Source organism: Poromitra crassiceps (genome assembly GCF_964638095.1).
Source record: "Poromitra crassiceps genome assembly, chromosome: 28".
In the NCBI taxonomy this organism is placed as follows: domain Eukaryota; kingdom Metazoa; phylum Chordata; class Actinopteri; order Beryciformes; family Melamphaidae; genus Poromitra; species Poromitra crassiceps.
In genome coordinates, this window is record NC_139651.1 from 4,879,966 (window position 1) to 4,905,091 (window position 25,126).

The window sequence follows — 25,126 nt, forward strand, 5'->3', positions numbered from 1 at the left end:
ACTGAGAAATCTGCCATTGCTCCTCCCTCAATCACTTTTCTTCCACAACTTTTGCATGAGAATGTCTTTTTGCCAATAGGGGTGAACTGGCCATCTGTTATTGGCTGATCTATGGTGCCAGGCGATCTCATCACCTGCTGTTCTAGAAGGTTTGGGGGTCTAGTCACTCTTTAATTTCAGCCGGATATGACACGTGTCTGTTCATAGGGGCAATGCTGTTTTGACATGGAATATACATCATGCCAGCGTCTTTAGACGATGTGGCTGTTATGACTGCCAGGGGTCTTTTGGGTTGATGTAGTCGGGCTTATCCTGAACACGAATATACATATCAGTCATTGTCAGAACTTCCTGGAGCAATGTGTTTTCACAGCACCCCAAGTTTCAGAAAGGAAGCCATTTGAAGGTACAAAAGTGGGAAGTTGACTTTGAAGTTCTCAAATGATACATCCATAGATGGATTTAGTGGATACCCAAAAATAGCCTGTGAAAGTTGAAGCTACTTTGGACTGGCAAAATATATTATATGGTTATTAAATTTGATCACTATTGTAGGTCTATTTTGTTTTCAAGTACAGGTTGAACTATTTGAGCCACACAAAGCAAAGTTAGGTGGTTTCAATGACATTGTCATTCTTACATTTAGTTGTGCATTTAAGCTTGTTTATTATTGAAAACTATAATTATTTTGGTGGGGGGGAGGAGCCACATAGAGCCAAAGTGAACATCACTTCCTGCTTCAGCACTGTACCAGAGATTTTCATCTGACATTTATTTTCCCATAGACATTTCATAAAATGCTTATAAAAAATAGTTTTACTTGTTCAAACCAAACGGTTCAGATATATTTAGAAACAGGAGAGACCAATAACATTTCACTCGGACCAAAACGTAAAACATTCCGGATTTAAAGAAAATATTTTTTCGATGTTTCTTTTTATTTTATTTTTGGTCTGAGTGAAATGTTCTATGACTTTGCCTCTCGATTGCCCGCTTTTACTATTGACTTTTCCAAACCTTATGCAAAGAGGTCTCTGTTTGACCCATTCATTTTGAGGCTAGAAAAACAACTAACTTCTTTCAGTATGAAGTTATATAACTTTATGAAATTTCAGAACAGAAGTTTTATGAAAATACATATATTACAACATATTTCATTATTCCTGTCTCACTAGATCTGTGAGCAATTATACTTGAGTATAAAAAAACCCCGAAATAAATCCTATCAATAATAAGGCTTTTTTATTTAGCCAAGTAAAACATTAAAACAACTCTTTCAACGGGGTGAAAATTTCACGTTGTTTCCTAATGGAAATCAACTTATTTCAGGTTATTTCAAGTGTCTTGATACAAGGGGGAGTGATCTGCTCTCTTCAAGACACCGACGCTTGTTTCTAGTAAAATTCCTGAAACGAGTGAAACCGCATTGGACACGAGTGAAATGATCTCACCCCTATTGGCAGAATTCCTCGCTTGTTATAAAAATGAGCCTCATGAAACTGAATTAGCGAAGTAACCTTGCATGCATGTTCCAGTAGGAACCTTTGTTGGAAATAAGTATATATATTACTTCCAAGAGATTATTTTCGTTCAAATCGATAGCCGAGGGGTTAAGACAGAGGACTCTGAAGCAGGCGTGCCGAGATTGAACCCTGCTTGGGGATGTCTTTTTTTCTCTCTGAGCATAACCCTGGTGGGAGTGGCATATTTCAACCTTGTGGGGGAGGAGACGATCTACATCCACTGGCAGTGCAGGCAACGTCATAGACCCTTTTCACAGGGGCCATTTTGTGTCAAAAAGGCAGAATAAACACAGGTGCAAGCAAAACACTAATGAGGGGTTCCAAATTCCAAGCATGGAAGTTTGAAACCCTCATTAGTGTTTTGCTTGCACCTGTGTTTCACCTGCCTTTGGCCCCCATGAGAGGGGTCTATGGGCAGGGGTGGGGAATGCCCACTCAGACATGAATCTTTGCAATCCAATCAATAGTTTGGAAAACATTGCAACAAGCACAGGCAGAAAGATGATCTCCGTTTTATTAGCGGAGCCACCTGCACCCAGTATAGGAAATACTGTTTATTGCGTTAGAACATACCCACACACAGCATCTCAGAGGGGGTCATTGAACTGCTCACCAGAGTCACCCATGGTGCCAACATTTCAACATTGTGAAGCAATGTAAATAACATGTAGAACAGCACTATTAGTCGACACATAACATTGCAGATAACTAACATCACACATATAGAACAGGAAGTCCTTTAACTAACCTCCCAAAGCAAACACATCTACCCCAGAGCATGCTGGGAACTCCGCCTACAATATATTTCTTTTCACCACTTGCATGCATGTTCCATGGTCACGTTTGAGGTCGTGGGTTTGAGTCTCAGTCAGTTTTGAACAGCAACAGCCAGAGGAAATAATGAACTGCTCTGAGAACGCCCATCAAAAGAAGTGTGACCCAGTGGCTCAGAGAGTTTCATTACTGCCCAGCAGTGTTTAGCTTGTGGTTTCAAACCTCAGTAACCTTTGAGGTCGTGGGTTCAAGGCAAGGCTCAGTCAGTTTTGAACAGTGACAGACGAAAAAGATAAAAGCTCTCAGCGAAGAGCTTTGAGTACCAAGGGGAGCTGGTGCTCCCCTTGGTGGACCTACAGTAGGGTGGTGGTGGAGCCTGCTCCACCACCACTACGTGGAGCTTGTCATAATGTGATTCAAATTCTATTCAACTTAAAATATCCATGGCTTGTTTGGAAAGATGACACAATGAGTATGAAAGACAATGAGTTTTGGCCTGTCAGATGTGACTGGGGAGGGCATTCCAGAGGGAGGGGGCGGCTGCAGCAAGGCCCTGTCAGAGGCCCCCCTGTCACAGCTTTAGCAAAGAGATACCTGTGATGCTTGTCAAAGTGGATATAACTTGTATGATCATATTCAGCCAGACAGTCAGATGGAGATTTAAAATGGTGAGCAATTTATTTTTATTTTATTTTTACTTATTTTTACTACTGGGGGCACCTGCCCCCTCTAGCCCCCCATTAACTCCGGCCATGCCAAGACTTTTTTCACACCTCTCTCACTTTCTGTATAGGTCTCTCACCCAGAGGATACCCACGTTGCATTCAGGTACAGTCGGTTAGATTCAGCTTGAGGGTGGTGGTGGTGGTGGTTGCTTAAACCTGCGCTAAACCTCTGGTGTCACTCCACGTTTACTCTTTAGGCTTTAGGCAAGGCAAGGTAATGTTGTTTCTTATGAACTTTTATGATTGAAATGTCATATTTGATATTTATGCCTAGTGGATGAAATTCAACTTGGTTGCTAAAACCCCTTTTAGCAACCAAGTTGAATTTCATCCACTAGGCATAAATATGACATTTCAATCATAAAAGTTCATATGAAACAACATTACTGGGTCAAAGAAATTTCCAGTAGACTATTGTGGCACCTTGCCTAAAGCCTAAAGAGTAAATGTGGAGTGACACCAGAGGTTTAGTGCAGGTTTAAGCAACCACCACCACCAAGCTGAATCTAACTGACTGTACCTGAATGCAACGTGGGTGTCCTCTGGGTAAGAGACATAGAACAGAGAGAGAGAGAGAGGTGTGAAAAAGTGTTGGCATTGCTGGAGTTAATGGGGGGCTAGGGGGGGCAGGTGCCCCCAGTAGTAAAAATAAAATAAAAATAAATTGCTCACCATTTTAAATCTCCATCTGACTGTCTGGCTGAATATGATCATACAAGTTATATCCACTTTGACAAGCATCACAGGTATCTCTTTGCTAAAGCTGTGACAGGGGGGCCTCTGACAGGGCCTTGCTGCAGCCGCCCCCTCCCTCTGGAATGCCCTCCCCAGTCACATCTGACAGGCCAAAACTCATTGTCTTTCATACTCATTGTGTCATCTTTCCAAACAAGCCGTGGATCTTTTAAGTTGAATAGAATTTGAATGACATTATGACAAGCTCCACGTAGTGGTGGTGGAGCAGGAATTGAACAAGCCACCCGCATGCTTGCGATTCTCTATGTGGTCGACATATCCATCGCACCACCAGCTCCCCTTCATACTCAAAGCTCTGTTTATCTTTTTCGTCTGTCACTGTTCAAAACTGACTGAGCCTTGAACCCACAACCTCAAAAGAGTTTTGAAACCACAAGCGAAACACTGCTGGCCAGCAATCAAACTCTGAAGATGGGCTTTCTCAGAGGATTTCAGTCTTTCCTCTGGCTGTTGCTGTTCAAAACTGAGTGAGACTCGAACCGACGACCTCAAAAGTGACCAAGGCCTCAATATTGATAGGCTGCAAACAAACTCTCTGCACCACCAGGGCAGACTTGTGAAGGTAGGTTTTCTCAGGGCTTTAAATCACTCTTTCCTCTGACTGCCACCATTCAAAACTGACCGAGGCTCGAACCCCCGACCTCAAAAGAGACTGAGGCCTCAATAATGCAGTGCAGCAACCAACTCTCTGTGCCACCAGGCCAGACTTCTTAATAAGCAAATAGCTCACTCATAAACATGTGGATATTCTGTGATGTTTGAAGGTTGTTTTTTCAATCCCTGCCTCAGGCAGCACCATTGATGCTATTTTTTATCATCATCAGTAGTTTGAACACTGATAGAAATAAGCTGATGTAGGAGTCTAGTCAGTCTCTGACTCTAGCTCAGTCAGATAAACAGCTGCTCACTCGCTCAATTCTGACCTATCTCACTCTTTATGCTGTGTGAACACTGTGTGTAGAATTCAGAATGTGAACGTCAGACAGTTCATAGCTCAGCATGATGAGTTGCTGTGTCTCTGTTGCTATGGGTATTGGTTTGTTTCCCGATGGAGGAGACAGCACCATTCTATCTTTAACATCACTAGCTCTTTACGCCTAGCAGCCAGCTTTAATATTAATTAATTAGAAGTGTAATAAAAACTAAAAGAAGATTGTTATGCCTATTTCCACTTTTATTCAAATATAAATAACATTGCTGCCTCAAAATACACAGATGAAAGTCTGTGCACATCCCAGGATAGAACTCACAACCTCTCCCTCTGAAGGCAGCTAACATACACAGGGAACCACGAGGCACTGCCACTGATGCTGTATTTCTCTGTGTATGACTTTTGAAGTGCCTGGCTATAGGTCAAAATCTGGAAAAGGCTATATTTGAGCTTTTAGTCAATTTAGAAATAGTTAAGTAGACTCTGTTATGGCAACAGATTAATTTCTGGGCAGGGGGGGGGGTCTGAGCTGTCACGCGTTTGGGTAACACCCATTGGTAACACCCCTTTGTTTTGGTTTGAAATGGCGACATCTAGTGGTAAAGAAAATCACACATAGCCCATTTAACAGTTCAGTAAAGTCTCAGAAATGTTTCTTTCAAAGTAGCTTCCCCAACGCTGGGCAGGCTGGCTCGGAGAGGGGCAGGCTGGGCCCGGAGAGGGGCAGGCTGGGCCCGGAGAGGGGCAGGCTGGGCTCGGAGAGGGGCAGGCTGGGCTCGGAGAGGGGCAGGCTGGGCTCGGAGAGGGGCAGGCTGGCTCGGAGAGGGGCAGGCTGGGCTCGGAGAGGGGCAGGCTGGGCTCGGAGAGGGGCAGGCTGGGCTCGGAGAGGGGCAGGCTGGGCTCGGAGAGGGGCAGGCTGGCTCGGAGAGGGGCAGGCTGGGCTCGGAGAGGGGCAGGCTGGGCTCGGAGAGGGGCAGGCTGGCTCGGAGAGGGGCAGGCTGGGCTCGGAGAGGGGCAGGCTGGGCTCGGAGAGGGGCAGGCTGGCTCGGAGAGGGGCAGGCTGGCTCGGAGAGGGGCAGGCTGGCTCGGAGAGGGGCAGGCTGGCTCGGAGAGGGGCAGGCTGGCTCGGAGAGGGGCAGGCTGGCTCGGAGAGGGGCAGGCTGGCTCGGAGAGGGGCAGGCTGGGCTCGGAGAGGGGCAGGCTCTTTTTTACAAGTCGTCTTTTTCTCCCTTCACTTCCTCTGCATGTGAGCAGAACTCAGCATTCCACAATGATTTATAATTGGCCAGCGAGCCACACCCATTACTCTGTGTGTACACACACACACACACACACACACACACACACACACACACACACACACACACACGCCAATGGCCCAACACCAGACGAAGAGCCCCTCCTAATGGTATGTTAAACCTATAGAAGCCATTAACATTGGCAATAAAAATGGCACTTATTTTCCAAGAAATCTGTTACAAAAAAAAACAGTCATGCTAGTTGGGCAAAATCTGGATGTCATTTGTTTTCATGTTCAAAACAATGAGTGCATAAAGCAGTCAAATTGCATCATGGGGAAAAAAAACACGCTCGTGCACAAAGCCTGCGGGTGTGTCTCGAGGGTAAGACTTATGAAAGGAAAAGGAAAAGTCATATGCAATGGTTGCAAAATTCTGGGAATATTCAAAGTTGGACACTTTCCATGGGAATTAACAAAAAATAATGTATATGGGAATCAATGAGGATTAACATTTTGGGGTAATTTCTATTTACCTTGTCATATACAGACATACATGTAAATCTAAACATGTCCCCACCACTTTTCAACACAAAGTGTACTCAAATGTCAAATATGGTCTGACAGAGAAGTCTGGAAATTTGAGTCTGAAAAGCATGGAATTTACAAATGGAAAATGTGTCGGAACCCATGCAAGCTTAACTTCCCATGTAAAATTTCCGGAAAGTTTCCAGAAATCTAACGGAAATTCTCCGCCCCTTTGCAACCGTATAATGCAGCTGCCATCGTAATGACATTCAGGAGAATCGTTCATGTATTCATTCGTCATTTATTTCTGTACAAAAAGTCTTCAAAGAGATTCAAAGTCACTTTACTTACAAGCCCAAGCCACATATACAACACATCCATTTTGGTGTAACGGTTAAAACAACTCAACTATACCAAGAGTCATATTATGCTTTGTATGCAGTGAGTGCCCGGCAAAATCCTTTTTTGAAATGAAGCTATATGGTTTATTCTTACGTACAGTATAGGACAGTAACACATTTACAACTCAAAAGATAATCCCTTCTAGATTTTGATCAATTGTGTCTGTACAATAAATAAGTATAAAATATATCTCTGTTATCAATCTGTGGATTCTTAAAAACACATTAAACATACAAAACACTAAACTGCTACCACCTCCGAAAAAAGACCAGCTATTTCGGCAAAGGGTGAATCATCCTTTTTCTTGCCAGTTTGGGAACAAAATATTTCTCCTTAATTTTTGAAAACGAGGGGGTCAATTGCACTTTTTAAAAATTCCCTGATTTCACATTCAGTTGGATAATTTAATCATTTTTGCCAGTTATCTTTTTGATTTCTTTACGGGGGGGGCTTTCTCGCTGGTACACTCCAAAAAAAAACACCAGACAGATGGAATTACAAACATTGATAGGAACAAATATGAGAGGAAAAACAAACGTCACAACAACACCAAAGTGAGCGAGTGCTCAAGAGCTCCACGGGAATGAAACAGAGCAGGGGTCAAGGGTCAACAACAACCACTAGGGGGCAGGATGCAAAAAAACACAAAAAAAAACACACCTCGGAATGTTTCTTTTCATTTTTTTGTGTCTTGTCTTTTTCTGTCTTTAAACATCGACATTAGTGAAACAAAGCGGTAACGATCCAACCATTCAACGAATCAATGTCCACGTCGTCACAGAACACAGAGACCTGCATGGAGGGTGCTTGGTGGTGCAGATATGGATGCATGCGTTTCATTAGCTGCCCCACACTCTCCTCCTCGTCCTTCCTCCATCTTTTACTGTAGAGGCTTTGCAAAATGTGCTATCAACCCGCGGCTGGGCGCCCATCTTGGAGGTCCACTGGAGAGTTAGCCGTTAGTTTAAATGTCGAAAAAATATAATATCCAGGCGGGGAAAAAGGAGATGCATGAAAATCAACATTGTCGTTGTGTGACTGTAGATTCCATTCAGTAATGTTAGAAGTAAGAGTTAAATAGTCTGATTAAGTAGATTTGGTTCCAAATTCGGTTCTGGACTCTGAACTGTCTTGACTTTAGTTCAAGCCTTCACTACAAGTTGTAGCTTTGAGAACGAAAATGAACTTGAAGGTTGTTTGGCTTTATTAGCTAGCTAATTAACCGTTAAGCTAATTTATCCATTGACTGATGTTAATGTTAACGTGCAACAACCAGTCACCGCTAGCTTCTGCTAGATTTGTTTAGCCAGTGCACAAAGTATTTACATCAAGACAGTGATGTTAGCAGATCTCGGTTAGCAAGCTCAGTGGTTCTCAAAGCGGGGTCGGGGCAGACCCAGGGGCCCTCTCTTGAGGGGGTTCCAGGGGGGGTCCCCAGCAAAAAGAATAATTTATTTTCGCTATAATTCCAATAAGTAACACAATGACAGTGTACGACTATTTTGGACATGGGTTTCATACACTTTCTGTAACAAAACATCTAAAAGCTAAAGATCGTATCAGATGGAGGACCCTGGGACAAAATCCTATCAAATGAGGGTCCCTATGGTCTCATTTGGTGTCAGTTGAGGGGTCCTTGAAGTGAAAAGGTTTGAGAGCTGAGCTAGCTATCAAGCTGAGGTTATCTGAACACAAAATCAAGTATCGGTGATGATCAGTAACGGCACAGATATTAACCACGTCGTCTATTGAATGCTGTTGAGACGGTCGGCCATCTTGTACGATATTAAGAAACGCAACCGGCGGCTCTCGGCCACTGTTGCCCAAAGAACGGACGATCTCCAATACGGCCGTAATGTCACCTGACAGCTTCAGGGTGTGTGGGGCTCACGCAGACACGGGTCAAGTCGGGCAGTCTGTCTGGAGGGTCTTCTTCCCCTCGCCCACACATCATTCTTCCTCCCCGCCAATCCAAAAAAAAAAAACACCCCACTTGATCCTGGACCGATGGCGCAACTGACTGTGCAGCGCTGGCAGTGTGTGTGTGTGTTTGTGTGCGCGCACGCGTGTGTGTGTGTGCGTCCGTGTACATGTTTGCGTGTTATTTTTGTTTATTTTTTTAGGGGGTTGGGGGGGGGGGGGGGTATGTGTGTCAGTATTTGGGGGCTGTATAGTCTCTGGGCTGTCCGTCCTCCCCACTCTGCCTGGCCCCTCATAGCTTCAGTTTGCGCACCACAGGTATGGGCAGCACCTGGTGGATCTTGGCTCGGTCCTCGTCCGCCTCCAGGCGGACCCAGTCGGGGCGGAAGGAGCCCTTGAAGCCCACGAACACCAGCTTATCTGCAGGGGAGGGTAGAGACATGGACTCAGTGATCCTGGCTCACACTAGATCTGGCTCGCCAGAGCATTTTTTTTTTATTATGATTATTATTTTTATGGGCAACAGTTTTTTTACACACACACACACACACACACACACACACACACACACACACACACACACACACACACACACACAAACAATATATATATAGGTTGTTTGGCCAAGAATCAAACCCCAGTGGTCAGATTGATAGGCAAGCACCTTATCCATTAAGCCATGAGCCCAAGCACCACAATCAGCCAGGGATGCAAACTCAGTGAAATAAGAGGCAACAATGTTGTTGCTACCAGCTGGGAAGTGAATACCATAGAGTTTCTCACCCCACCCAGGAATACCATTTACACAAATAGACCATACATGTGTTTGGCTGCTCAGTCACAACCATGTCTGGGATGTATGTGTGGAATGTATGTGTGGAATGTGGGCTCCGCATTTGAAATGCTGCAGTTTGTAACATGCTCAGATTGATAGAGTTACAGAGGGTAAGGGTGGAGGAAGGACCCCGCTGCTAAGGCATGTAGCCTACTGACCCTCTACACACACACCCGATGTAGGCTATGTTTCTGACCCGCTACAGACCCAATGTAGGCTATGTTTCTGACCCTCTACAGACCCAATGTAGGCTATGTTTCTGACCCGCTACTGACCCAATGTAGACTATGTTTCTCTACACATCCAATGTAGGCTATGTTTCTGACCCTCTCTACAGACCCAATGTAGGCTATGTTTCTGACCCTCTACACACCCAATGTAGGCTATGTTTCTGACCCTCTCTACAGACCCAATGTAGGCTATGTTTCTGACCCGCTACAGACCCAATGTAGGCTATGTTTCTGACCCGCTACAGACCCAATGTAGGCTATGTTTCTGACCCTCTCTACAGACCCAATGTAGGCTATGTTTCTGACCCGCTACAGACCCAATGTAGGCTATGTTTCTGACCCGCTACAGACCCAATGTAGGCTATGTTTCTGTCCCGCTACAGACCCAATGTAGGCTATGTTTCTGACCCGCTATAGACCCAATGTAGGCTATGTTTCTGACCCGCTACAGACCCAATGTAGGCTATGTTTCTGACCCGCTACAGACCCAATGTAGGCTATGTTTCTGACCCGCTACAGACCCAATGTAGGCTATGTTTCTGACCCTCTACAGACCCAATGTAGGCTATGTTTCTGACCCTCTCTACAGACCCAATGTAGGCTATGTTTCTGACCCGCTACAGACCCAATGTAGGCTATGTTTCTGACCCTCTACAGACCCAATGTAGGCTATGTTTCTGACCCTCTACAGACCCAAATGTAGGCTATGTTTCTCTACACACCCAATGTAGGCTATGTTTCTCTACACACCAACTGTAGGCTATGTTTCTGACCCTCTACAGACCCAAATGTAGGCTATGTTTCTCTACACACCTAATGTAGGCTATGTTTCTCTACACACCTAATGTAGGCTATGTTTCTTGGGCAGGGGCCACATTACAGGCAGTGGAATGTTTTCCCTTTCTGTGAAAAGTGCTGAGTCATGACTGCATGTGAATCAGAACAGGGGAGGTGCGGCGCTGCTCGGGGGTTTGCTTTGCAGGACCGGTATCTGCAGACCTGTGCTCTTTGGAAAAGTCCGGAAAGATCCATGTCAATGGAAGAAAAACAATACAATGATATTTTGGCTGTTATCCCACTTGTTGATGAAGACCGTATGTAATCTTAATTTAGCATGTCGCTTTTAATCTTACAATCAGGGATGAAACTACTGTCTTGCCGGTTTGCTGATAACGGTGATAATTTTGGTCACTATAATTGTGATATGAAATTTGTCATACCGTTTCATCTCTACTTACAATGTCCAAATAAAGGCTTTTAGATTTAGAGGGCCTTGGACTTTGTTCTCAGTGACTCATTTCATAAGATGACTAGCTCTTTACGAGACAGTCACAAATGTTTCCTGAACTGCATATGAATCAGTTCCTACGTCCTCAGAGTAAATCAGCATTACTGGACCCTGAGATATGTTCTGCTGCATGGCCAAAATGCCTCTGAGTCTCTCTTGATAAGTCACGACGAGTAAATAGCCTGTGATTCACACTCACAGTGGTTCTCACACTGGGGACCATGGTGGTCCCTGAATGCAACCAATGGCGCCATCTAGTGGATTCTTGTTGAAAATACATACTAGCTGATGCGTTTTGGATTGATGCTGGAAGCTGAAGAATCACACAATATAATACTGAGCAAACATACAGATTTATTTACCTTTCAATTTGACGCTTCTGTCTGCTCCAAGTCTCTCCATGACTTTAGTCCAGGGTCCTCTGGTCACCAGACGGCCCTTAGATGTCATGACCACAATGGAACTACAGAAAGAGGAGGAGGGGAGAAGAATACTGTAGTTGTTGTGTTGTTGAACCTTCAAAGCCAAGAGAGAAAAGTTTGGTATATATGGTCATTTTACCATTAGCTGCTATCTAAACCATCACCCTCCGCCCCCCACCCCCCCCTGCCCCTCCCTCCTGTTCTCTTCCTCTCCTCTGCTTCTCCATACAACCTTGCCCTGAACCGCCACTGTTACCTGTCCCCTGTATCTGTTGCCTGTTGCCTGTATCTGTTGCCTGTTGCCTGTGTCTGCTGCCTGTTGCTTGTCTTTTGTTTTACTGTTGAGCGTCTTTGGGTCTTGAAAAGCGCTATATAAAATAAATGAATTATTATTATTATTATCTGAATTGTAGCATGCGTATACTGAGTTATTGTAGTCGCGACTGAGACACTATTTTGTTATCAAAGTACCTGACATCGGCCCCGAATGTATTTGGCTCAGTGCAACACAGCCTGTCTGTGTGAATGGAACGCCATTTCTTTCTCTACTTCACAAGCTTTGCAACATTGTGATTTGCCGCAGCGTGGCGGTGACTGGAAATTGGCATCACGGTGCGATGCACAATCAGCCCTCCAGCGGTGACTATGGTGACGGGGGTAATTATTACAGCATCAGAGTGGGTGGGTGAATACAGTCTCCCACACACGGCAACGGTTTGAGTACAACAGCAGCCTGTACAAAAACACTGCCTGCCAAACTGAATGACACTCTCTAAGCCCTTATTCACGCCATACGCCCATCCCACGCCGAAGCCACGCTGAAGCTTGAGAAAAACTGATAAGCTCGGAGAAAAAACCTGTCTTAAAGGAACACTCTGCCCATTTTCAACCAGCTTTGTATCATTAGAACATCAGTAGTATATCAGAAAACTGTAAACTGTTTTGAAGTCTGTCATTTAATTTGACAGTTATTGAGTGTTAAAGTGTGGACCAGTGACATCACTGGTCCACACTAACTCAAATTAATAACTCATTAACTCAAATCAACTCTCAATAACTGTCAAACTAGATGAATGATGAATAGTTTGACAGTTATTGAGAGTTGATTTGAGTTAATGAGTTATTAATTTGAGTTAGTGTGGACCAGTGATGTCACTGGTCCACACTTTAACACTCAATAACTGTCAAATTAAATGACAGACTTCAAAACCGTTTACAGTTTTCTGATATACTGCTGATGTTCTAATGATACAAAGCTGGTAGAAAATGGGCGGAGTGTTCCTTTAAGCATTATGACCCAGGAGCTCAGCGAGTCAGATTGGCAGTTTACTTTTCACAGAGCACTATGAAAAGTTCCACCTGGTCTGGTTTCACTTTTTACAGTGGGCTATTCACCAAAACCTCTCGCTCTCTCTCTCTTTATCACTCTCTCTATGTCTCTCACCCAATTTCAGCTCTCTCACCCAATTTCAGCTGTAAAGCGACATACATCTGTCAATAAAGTATACAATGGCTGAAAATATCTTTTATAAATGATGGATGGAAGACAAAAAAAAGCACAAGTTAAAGGAAAATAACATAAAGAATGTGATGAAAGCACCTGACTTTAGTGTAAATATAATTTAATGTATTATTTAGTGTTGTTATTATTACAAAACTATGATTATCTGCACTGTCAAAAAATATTTTTAGTTATTTATTATTATTATTATTATTACAGTACTCAGTAAAGTACAGATACCTGAAAGTCCTACTCAAGTACAGTAACAGAGTATTTGTACTTAGTAACTTCCCATCTCTGGTAGTGTAAGAGTGTGTGTGTGTAGTGTAACAGTGTTGTGTGTGTGTGTGTGTGTGTGTGTGTGTGTGTGTGTGTGTGGTGTAACAGTGTGTGAAGTGTAACAGTGTTGTGTGTAGTGTAGCAGTGGGGTTCTTCGTTCTTACCCCTCCTTCAGTCCGCTGACGTAGCTGTTGATCTGAGCAGGGATGCCCTGCAGTATGGAGTTCCTGAAGCCTTTGCTGTCCACCACCCGCCCGTCGTGCCCGTCGATGATCGTCAGCTGCACCCCGTCTTCTGGTTGGTACAGCTTCCTGCCATTCACCTGTCATGACACAGAGACAGCCAATCAGACTGCTGTCCTGGGATGTATGGAGTGACAGCACGTTGACGTGACAGATGTCACAAATCGAAGCAAATGACTTGATTCTCTGTCTCTTTGGTCATTTTTGTTTGATGTTAGAAAAGCAAAAGAAAGTCCGCGCACTGACAATAAAGCTCCCAGGTCACTTTATTGACGTTTCGACCACACAGGTCTTCATCGGAAAGATCTGATCCTTGATGGAAGAAGACTATCTCAATGAGACCACAGTCACCTCAGTGTAGGCAAAGTCCTCCTTGATGTGGAAGAAGCGAGTGCTGTAGGACTCCACCTTGACCTCCAGGAAGTGTTCGGGCGTGAGCTGAGAGGAAGAGGAAGGGCGTTTGGTTAGACACCGTGTACAATATATATATATATATCAAATATGAAATAGTACATTTTCACAAGAATCTCAATCAAGTTGCGACACCCTCCCCTGTCCCTTTAGTCGTCTCAGTGCGCTGCACTTTGGATTTAATGTAAGATAAGATGACAGTTTAATGATTTCTCTGGGGAAATCTGGTGGTGGCGGCAGCAAATAGTAATAGCAAATAAAAATAGGATATAAATGACACAACTGACAGTTACAATCGTAGAATGTATATGAGAAGTATGGACTATACCAGTGATACTCAACTGGCGGCCCGCGGGCCACATGCGGCCCGCGGGCGCCCCCCTGTGTGGCCCGCGATGGAATTACAGTGCACCTGTCCTGAACGCAACATGCAAGACACCCGCTGAATAAGTGTCCAAATGTTCATGTCATTCTGGTCAATACTCCACTTCTGTTATAGCATTTCAGTCTGGAATATGGAATATCTTTCAATAATCTATGATTTAGCTGCTAAATTGTCAAATACCGCCGTCTGCTTGCTACCCAGGCACTTATGTATGTACTAACTTAACCTAATTAACTATCTGGTGTGCACAATATTGTCAGACTAAACTCTGGCTGACACCCCAAAAACCTACGATCCGCTACAGAAAAATGTATAGTGTTTGTTTATTAACTGGCCCCTCGCCTTCTATCATTTCACGAAAGTGGCAAAGCAAGTTGAGTATCCCTGATGTAGGGTGTGCAGCCGGGGAACATATGGTACCGTATGAAAATATGGCAAGTGATTAACAATTTTCCAGCTTTCCACCGTGGGCCTGATATACAATTCCATGGCTTTTCCATGGCTTTTCCATGACTAAGCTGACTTTCCTTCCTGGTTTGTGATTGTTTTTTCTAAAGCGGTTTGCAGTTGGGCTGAGAACCAGCATCTAATGCAATGAATGTGTGACAGGACTTGGGAAAGGAGCACATTCTGTTGCTAAGTACATTCCTGTTAACTGACACATTTGTACAATTCCCAAACTTCCCCCCCAAGCATTTCCTAAACTACAGTAAAGGTACATTTACTCGGGTACTAAACTCAAGAAAAATGTTACGGTACTTATACTTTACTCGAGTATTTCCACTCGATGCTACTTTGTACTCCACTACATTTCAGAGGGAAATATTATACTTTCTACTCCACTACATTTATTTAACCGCTTTAGTTACTTTCACATGGAGGTTTGACCTCAATGGATATTATTACAAGATATATGATCATATGATGTCTTGGACTATTTTCAATAATGAAGACTACTTAACAGCTAATGCCCAGTTCAGGTCATATCACAGTGCACGCACCCTTTCTTTGAGGTTGTATAACCCATTCATTGTTAGGCTCGCCCCCTTTCTCTGATGCTGTCTCCTCACCCATTCACAGTTTACCACACATGTGGCAATAACCAATCAGCCCAAGGTATTCCTCTCCAGCTGATCCCAATCACCTAATCAGCGTAGTATATCAGGGTCCATGTTTTACTCTGTTTGCTATGTGCTGTGTATGTGCCATGTGTCATTCTCAGTTGCTGATCATCATCGCTGAAGCACTTGTTTTCGCCCCACCTCCTCCCCTGACCACCACCATCGTCATGACTCCTGATTGAAGAATTCCCTATGGGGGATTTCCTATCCTATTCTTCACTGACGACGCCCTCTCATCATCTCAGGAGAGCGTCATCATATCATGGAGTCATACGCCCAAAATTAATATGTTGTATCATTAAAGCTTGTTATACTTTCTACTAGTCTCTCATTATTGAAATATAAGGAGATATAATAACAAGCACAAGCACAAATACCCTCCCCTGTCCTCCTCACCAGCCTGGCGTCGGGCGTCTTCCTGGGCATGGGCACGTCCACGATGGGCATCTCGGCGTGTCTGGGGTAGGCCCGGGCCATGCAGTCGCTGGGCGGGCTGCCTTTGGGGATGATGGCGGTGATCTTCACCCTCTCGCAGCCCTTGACGGAGCAGAAGGCGAACTCGTCGCGCTCGTTGTGGGCCTTCACCCTCAGGAACAGCAGGCTGCAACACCAGGACAGACAAAGGACAGCAAACCGGTTATTTCCACTGAGAGGGAAAAGGCGTCTTCTCGGGTTGGGCAATATGGAGATATTGATATCGATATTGTGATATGAGACTAGATATCGTCTTAGATTTTGGATATCGTCATATATGTGGCACAAGTGTTGTCTTTTCCTGGTTTTAAAGGCTGCACTAGAGCAAAGTGATGTAATTTTCTGATCTTACCAGACTGTTCTAGCTGTGCAATTATTTGCCTTTACACAAATCTCATTGTGTAAATGTAAATAGTCTTAAAACCAACATGAAAAAGAATCCTGATAAGATTGTGGATCGTGATCCTGATTCCTGCCTGAAAAAAAATTAATAAATCATAAAGTCCCACTGATTGTCACACAATGTGTGAAATTTGTTCTCCTGCATTTGACCCATCCCCTGGGGGAGCGGTGAGCAGCAGCGTGCGCCGCACTCGGGAATCATATGGTGATCTAACCCCCCAATTCCAACCCTTTGATGCTGAGTGCCAAGCAGGGAGGCAAATGGGTCCCATTTTCATAGTCTTTGGTATGACTCGGCCGGGGATCGAACTCACGACCTCCCAGTCTCAGGGCAGACACTCAGACCACAAGGCCACTGAGCTGTTTGGTTGGTCATGATATATGATATGATATTTTTGCCATATCGCCCACACCTAGCGTCCTCTCTCTCTAGTATTCTACATCCACTCTCTCATCTTCTCTCCTTTGCATTCTCCTCAGAAGACTTTTGGGGCCCAGTGAGAGTGGTTGATCTGCATTCACCACCAAACAGATCCATTTGAGCAAGTCATTGAATTCAGTATGGAGGCGTACAATCTGTTGTCTCTTAAACGAAAGAGAAAAAGGACGAGATCGTTTCACTTGTATCCAATGCAAATCAGCCTCGTTTTAAAAACATTCACGTACCAAAGTGTCACACCGCACAACATGGCAAAGCTGCCAAGTGACTTTACCTCGTCTGCAGACCTATCAAGCTTATTCTGTGATTTTTGTTTTTGTCAAAATGATCTCGCCGGAATGGCAGATAGTCAAGTGAATCACTTCCACTTGATTCATGCCAATATGACTTCTTTCAAGGAATCATCATAAAACAATGAAGAAAACCTTGAAACAAGAAACTTTCTCCAAGACAATTATTTCACTTCAACCAAGTAAATGTTCTCAAAAAATTGTACTGGGAAAAAAACATTCTAATTAGTTGAAACCGGTCAAATGATCTGCAGTGCAGTAAGATGATTGAATAAATAAACCAATAAATCAATAAGTAAGTAAATAAATAAATAATCATCAAACTGCATTTGTGAAATTATCTCCTCCTATTGGCAGATGTTTTCACTGATTTTAGAAAAATTACTTTAGAGGACTCAATACTAGATGAACTGATTTGTTAAGATGGCATATTGCCTAGTAGTGACAGTGTGCTGATATACAGTACCTGTCTGTCCCAGTGATGTAGTATTAAGTCAGCTCTGAGTTCCAGTTGTAAGGCATCATCATAAAAGCAATAACAACCACCAATGTAAACACAAATAGATAACCTATCTTCATCTAATTTACATCAGTTGATACTACGGATGTATTATCAATGTACATCGTAAAGAAAGAGTGATGTCAGCCTAAACTCTATTCTGCAAATAGCGGTAAAAGTGAGCTGAGTGTACATAGGTAGGTTTACTCTGCACTACATCCCTGACTAGAACGCATAGGTCATTTATTACAATCAGAGTTGTTTGAGGTTGTTATGTCTGTTAAAAACCAAATACAGTGTTGGTCATAAAGAAAACGATTACAATCACAACATGATGTAATAAAAAAAGATGCAATAAATCTAGATTTTGGGGGTATTTTATGGAGTAACTATATACTCATGACCTTAAACTGAAGGTACTCTACTGCGCTTCTAATCTGCTAGTGAGCTGACTAGGTGCTCCCATGCTGTGTCTCACCCGGTGTCCTCCTCCCAGTAGTAGTAGCCTCTGGCCAGGTGCGAGTGGTTGATCTTGTCCCTCTGCGTGGTCCTCATGAAGACGCCGGTCTTGCGGGTCTGCTTGGTCAGTCGGTTGTGGATGTCAGAGATGACTGTGAAGGCGGTGCCTTGTGGGTAGCAGAGGCCCACATTGATCCAGTCGTTTCTGGAACAGCAACAAACAGACCCATGGATATTTTACAATTTACTCCTCAACTTCCTCAACACAGCCATGAAGCACTATAGGGTATTCACTTTGTTAGGTTGCTAATTTCTTCTTCCTGGCTGAAGAAGGCAGCAGCAAGACAAACAGAAAACACTGCAGACCAGCAACACAACGTATACAATCAGAATACAAAAAAACAACAACAACAACAAAAAATCTTCTATATAAGCTGTACAAAAGACAATAATTCTATATTACCCTGGGATCAAAGCCTGTTTAACTCAGATTAAACAACGCAAGGACAACTCTTTACTGACTCTGCCACAGTGCCACAAGATCCTTCATCAAAAGTTCAAATTCACTAGCTCTTCAAATCACTACCTGTTTAAATTCACAACTTTTCATAAATCACGACAAATATGAGCAAGTCATCATAACTCAGCCCTCCCTGGCTGCAGAACATGCCGAGTAGCCGTTTTTGCAGTTTTAAGGCTTGCTGTGAGGCCCTCTGAACCACAGATGGCGCCATTGACGCGCACACCCACACCCTCTCTGTGGGAACCTTTTGCGCTCCTGTTGCGGGGCTTGCCCCGTCCATCAAAAGGGTGGGGGCTCTCAGGCCCTAGAGGTCACAGAGAGAATAGCTGACATGCCTGAAATGACGAGCGACCCTGACGCTATTGAAATGGATGATGACCACACACTGTTAAAAGTGCATGTGAAGGAAGGGAGGAGCTGCCGGGAGGAGGAATGATAACCAGCCCACAGAGTAGGGCTCTCCCCATTTCTGTGGTGAATACTTTGTCAACCGTTCAGGACGATGACTCACAAGCAGTGTTGGGCAAGTTACTTTCAAAATGTAATACACTACATATTACGAGTTACTTTAATTTGTAAGTAATACGTTACTTTACAATATTACTGTCTGTGTAGAGTAACTCGTTACTTAATATTACATTACTTTTGCATTACTTTCACCAAAATAATTGCAGTAGCAGAATGACATCGCCGCCTCGGAACCATCCCGAAAAATTATTTATACCGCCTGAAGTCAATGTAAACTGTCCAAACTTCTAAATATTACCTTTTCTCCTTGTATTCTCATCTATAGTGGTTATTTGCATAAAAACACACAATTTGATTAGGAAATGATTATATCTTTATTTAACTTTGCTTTTTAATTGGCTTTGATTTAAAAAAAAAAACTCAATTTGTAACTTGTGTTACTTGACAAAGTAACTGGTATAATATTACTGAAATCCTATTGTAATAAGTTATATTACTGAGTTACTGCTAAAAGTAATATATTACATGTAATATATTCCTTTTGTATTGAGTTACTAGCCCCAACACTGCTCACAAGCGATCAATTATTATGCGAGTGGCCTCAGTAGCTGCCCTGCCATTTGGTTTGCCATTTACACAGAGAGCCTGCAAGGAAGGAACTGTTCAAAAACAAAAATTAAGTGGAAATGGACTTTTCTCAATTTGTCAGTTAATTTCCCCATGTCCATAATCCAACATTTTCATAATAAATAAATGTCTGTTTTGCTACTCTTTATCGCTGACCGATGGACCACAAAGCTTTAACACATTTTGCTGTTCTAAAAACACCCGGTGTTCTGGTGGCTCTTTCCCAGGAAAAAATCCTCTGCTGCAGAGGAAGTGATGCGTTTTTATGTTTCCGGCTTGTTTGGAATACATAGACGAAGAAGAAGAACTGGTTACTTGGCATGATCGGTGATAGCCACCATGGCTGAACAGACAAAGCAATGAGCGCCACCTACAGGAACTCAAACTGCAGCAACAGAAAATCCAAGGGGAAAGACGTCTGTTTGACACAGTTTGATTGAGAGGCGAAGAAACACCACAGCAATGAACTTGCCAAAGATGGAGACAACAACAATAACAACAACAACAAAAATGTATCGTATATATATTTCTTTAGATCAAAATCCTATTACTTTCCCTCCGTGGAAAATGTCATATTTCTAGTTTGCTGAATCTCACACTAGTAGAGTAGGTGCCCCAATCAAATAAAACCTGTCATTTCACAACTGTCAAAGTGACAGAGTGGCAACAACCGGGACAAAATCTTCCTCATCCTCTTCCTCCTCTGGGCTGGGTCCTCTGCTGCTCCAGTGACAGGGTGACGGAGGACAGCGTGAAATGTGACAGCACACATACAATTATGGAAACACCCAAAATACTGCTGGCACCACGCCTGATGCTGTTCACACTCCTCTGATGCCAGCGCCATCTTTATTTGTACTCCACCCCCCTGTCTCTGTTCTTCTGACTCAGTTTCCACATTTGATATGGGTTAGCTGGGGCTGGGTGATATGACTTTAAATCAATATCACCATTTATCTCACACTTTTACCTCAATTACGATTAATGAACGATTATTATTTTATTATGCTTTTTTTTTTTAACACTGCCTAGGTTTTAGTGAACGCGCACTAACGTTAGTTGGACGGGCAGAGGCACGTGACTGAGTATGACATCGTATTTTTTAAGGGGCCAGTTCATGAACGCACGCATTGGGGAAAGTATTAACCAAATTAACACGAATCAATTGAATTAATTAATTGACATACTGTAAGCAAGATTAAATCGGTTAGAGGTTTTTAAATGTCGGTTTCGATACATTTTCAGTTAATTGCCCAGCCCTACGGTATGGTTAGCAGCGAGGGGGAGATTAATCTGCTTCCAGGATCTGTAACTTTAGCTGAGCATCATGGACTCGTCTATTCTCTTCTTCTTCTTTGGTGTTCATTTATACTAGTTAAATATGAGCATCAGTCCACACTTTCCAAACAGGGGCCTCTGCTGGCTATCAGATGTCCAAATCCATCTCCTTATAGAGTACAGCAGTGATGATGTATTTATAACAGGCATGATCACATGTTGGCTCAGTAACTCTATTACAAAGATAGCCCCAATCTGAAACTTTGTGCTGTTTCGCTTTTCTTCAGATGCGTGTCGCAAATGAGTACAAGCTGAACCAGGAAGGCCCAGAAGCATTTTCTGAAAATCGCAAAAATCGAAAATCTTTAAAATTGCATTTACGCTTCAAAAACAATATTCTTATTTCCCCTTCCCTGTGAACGGGTGCCCTGACTGACTGACCAGAGGAGGTGCTGGTGCAGCAACTAGGACAGGCGAACCTGCAACCCTCGTGTTGGTTGGCAGGGAATCTACCGCTACACTACCTGGACGCCCAACGCTTCAAAAAATATTAACGTCACCAGTGTGCATGTTGTTCTTCATGTGTTGACTGACTTGTTGTGAATAGTCACGAGTGTGCATGTAGTTCTTCATGTGTTGACTGACTTGTTGTGAATAGTCACGAGTGTGCATGTAGTTCTTCATGTGTTGACTGACTTGTTGTGAATAGTCACGAGTGTGCATGTAGTTCTTCATGTGTTGACTGACTTGTTGTGAATAGTCACGAGTGTGCATGTAGTTCTTCATGTGTTGACTGACTTGTTGTGAATAGTCACGAGTGTGCATGTTGTTCTTCATGTGTTGACTGACTTGTTGTGAATAGTCACGAGTGTGCATGTTGTTCTTCATGTGTTGACTGACTTGTTGTGAATAGTCACGAGTGTGCATGTTGTTCTTCATGTGTTGACTGACTTGTGAATAGTCACGGGTGTGCATGTTGTTCTTCATGTGTTGACTGACTTGTGAATAGTCACGAGTGTGCATGTTGTTCTTCATGTGTTGACTGACTTGTTGTGAATAGTCACGAGTGTGCATGTTGTTCTTCATGTGTTGACTGACTTGTGAATAGTCACGAGTGTGCATGTTGTTCTTCATGTGTTGACTGACTTGTTGTGAATAGTCACGAGTGTGCATGTTGTTCTTCATGTGTTGACTGACTTGTTGTGAATAGTCACGAGTGTGCATGTTGTTCTTCATGTGTTGACTGACTTGTGAATAGTCACGAGTGTGCATGTCGTTTGCTCATGTGTTGACTGACTTGTTGAAGTTGATGGGCCAGATGGTGACCTCAGCAGGAGCCGCCTGGTCCCAGTGGATGGTGTAGCCCTTGGCCAGAGTGATGACCGGCTGGAACTGCTGGTAGTGCTTCCTCTTGCCCAGGGCGCCCTCTAGTGCCAGGGGCCGGTCAGGGTATTCGTCCTTCACGATCTGCATGTTCAGGTTGGCCGGGTTACGTGTCTGGATGTAGATCTGAAGAACACATAGCCATAAGAAGAAGGGTCAGAACTGATGTTTTTGGTTTGAAGTTGCCAATAACTGCTATTTTGTACAGAATAGATTCAAATTTCCCCGCAGAAGAAAAACAAAATCCAAAATGTCACAAGGATTCAGGGTTTCCCCCACAATTCTACTGTTAGTTAAGTTAAGTTAAGCTATCCTTTATTTATCCCCTTGGGGAAATTCATCCTCTGCATTTGACCCATCCTCTACTAGGAACCTTCCTAGAACTAGGAGCATTGGGCAGCCACTGTGCAGCGCCTGGGGACCAACTCCAGTTCTTTTGCCAGTACCTTGGTCAGGGGCACGGACAGGAGTATTAACCCTAACATACATGTCTTTGATGGTGGGAGGAAACTGGAGCACCCGGAGAAAACCCACACGGACACGGGGAGAACATGCAAACTCCACACAGAAAGGACCTGGGACGGACCGGGGTTCGAACCCGGGACCTTCTTGCTGTGAGGCAACAGTGTTAACCACTGAGCCACCGTGCCGTCCAAAGGGTTAGGGTGGTCAGAGCAGTGATTCCCAACATTTTTCATATCACAGACCCCAAATTTTGTCCACATCAGAGCCACAGACCCCCATTTGATTTTGTTTCTGGGGATCCCAAATCTGAAAATAGTTTTATTGTTAGATACTAGGGGTGTCACAATATATCGTCCCACGAAATTTCGCGATAGTAAAACGTCACGATATGTATCGTTGAGATGAAATCTCATATCGCAATTTTTTTTTTTTTTTTTTTTTTCAAAAATAGACAAAGAAACGTCTTTGTTTGTTGAAGTTCAATGTGTGGAAAGTAGTTCAGTTGAACAAGTCTCTGAAGAGACACATGAGAAGTTATACAGGAGAGAAACCATTCAATTGAGTTTCTGGCAAAACTGTTTACTTGACAGGAAAAACTGAAGATGCATAAAAAATAGACTAAGAAAAGTCTTGTTGTTTGAGTTTGAAGAAAAACTGAAGATGCATAATGAGAATTTATACTGCTGAGAAACCTTTTAGTTCAAAGTAAATCTAAGTGACGGTGTAACTCATTCTATTTCAAGATAAGCCTTATCTCCAATCTCATGTTTTTTCTAGTTGTTATTGTAATAACAATTTCCCACAACAGCATGTTTTGTATTTGTGCATTTCAAATAAAATACTACTTTTCCAGTCATATATTGTCATTATTCAAGTTTAAAAAAATATTGTTAAAATCGTATCGTATCGTATCGTTATCGTGAACCCAGTATCGTGATACGTATCGTATCGTGAACTGAGTGTATCGTGACACCCCTATTAGATACGATTTTGCCCAAAATTCCATGACTGTCTGACATTGTTCTGTATTGTCGGTAGAATGAAACTATGATCAAAACAGTCAGTCTTCTACATTATCTAATTGTCTTAACTTCTTCTTGTAAATCAAATAATAGCGAAGTTTAACAATTTATAAATTGGCTGGGTAACCCCCTGTAACCTTCTCAAGGACCCCTGGTGGGACCTACGTTGAGAACCACTGATTTAGGCCATCATGGTAGAACTCTCCATTGAAAACCAGGACTAACGACATTTTTTAGCTGTATTAGCAGCTCCTTAAGGCGTGATGAAGCAAATGTCTTATCAGCAAAGTCCATCCACACCACACCCGAATGATATCGCTGACATCTGATCTAAGAAAGATTGATAACAAAAACGTAATTAAAGGCCAACACCAGCCCGAGATATCGGCCTCACCACCCCGAGTGGCGACCCGTGGGTTTGCAGCCTTTATGACGACGGTGATCTCATTTTAAACAAAAAGAAATGGAGAAGATTGGCTGGGTTTTTAGAAGCAGGCGCGCTGCCACAGGTGGCGCCGGTCGCCCAGGAGGATAGGCTATTCTCACTCTTCTCGCATTAAGCCCCGGCTCTTTGAAATATAACCGTGACAATAGCAGAGCATTAGTCAGAGCAAAGTGCCCTCGTGGGGGGAATAAAGTGTGCCACACGAGCAGCACAGAGTCGCTTCACCTGCTACACTTACAGACAAGGGAGACAACAAGAATCACACAGAAGAGGATTTAATGTCAACAGCTCATTGAAGAATAGACTTATTTGATTGAGTGGTAGATGAAAAGGTACTTCATATTCATATCTTGTGTCGATGTTATATTGATCTATTTTTAGAAGCTGTACAATTACACACCTTACAAAATGTGCCATGCCTGCAAAAAGTACATCGGTGATAATTGGATGATTGCAATCGCATCAATTTTAATTAGGATTTCTTCCTTGATTAAATCAGTTAACATGTTCGCACATTTTACACCTCTTTCTCACCTCCGTTACCTCTTTTAGAAACCTGTGCAACGCAAAAGACACATTCAACTTTTCTGTGATTTAAGCCAGCAGCGTAACTACCATATATGCAGGGAACGCGACTGCATCGGGGGGCCCGGCGTGCTTGGGGCCCGGTCGCACCGGCTCGTGTGTGGCCGAGCGTCGGCCGGGCCCCCTGCTGTATATTGCAGCGCGTGCACCGAGCCCCGCCCAGCTCGGACCGAGGCCAGCCCAGCTCGCCACTGCTGAGCTGAACTTAATTAATAAGCCGTAGCTGTCGTCTGTCTGTCACCAAAATGTGTTTTTCA

At 43.4% G+C, this 25,126-nt stretch overlaps 1 protein-coding gene across 1 annotated transcript in view; it reads right to left on the bottom strand.

Moving 5' to 3' along the window:
* Positions 1-6,765: 6,765 nt before the first annotated feature.
* cemip (cell migration inducing hyaluronidase 1) overlaps positions 6,766-25,126 on the bottom strand; it is a 195,143-nt gene continuing 176,782 nt past the window's right edge. Inside the window, exons 23-29 of the mRNA XM_083662274.1 lie at positions 22,267-22,478; positions 18,093-18,278; positions 15,907-16,111; positions 13,945-14,031; positions 13,516-13,673; positions 11,512-11,612; positions 6,766-9,216 (exon numbers count right to left, since the gene is read on the bottom strand). Coding sequence (XP_083518400.1) covers positions 9,089-9,216; positions 11,512-11,612; positions 13,516-13,673; positions 13,945-14,031; positions 15,907-16,111; positions 18,093-18,278; positions 22,267-22,478 — 1,077 coding nt within the window. The 3' untranslated portion in view covers positions 6,766-9,088. The remainder of the gene's footprint in view (positions 9,217-11,511; positions 11,613-13,515; positions 13,674-13,944; positions 14,032-15,906; positions 16,112-18,092; positions 18,279-22,266; positions 22,479-25,126) is intronic.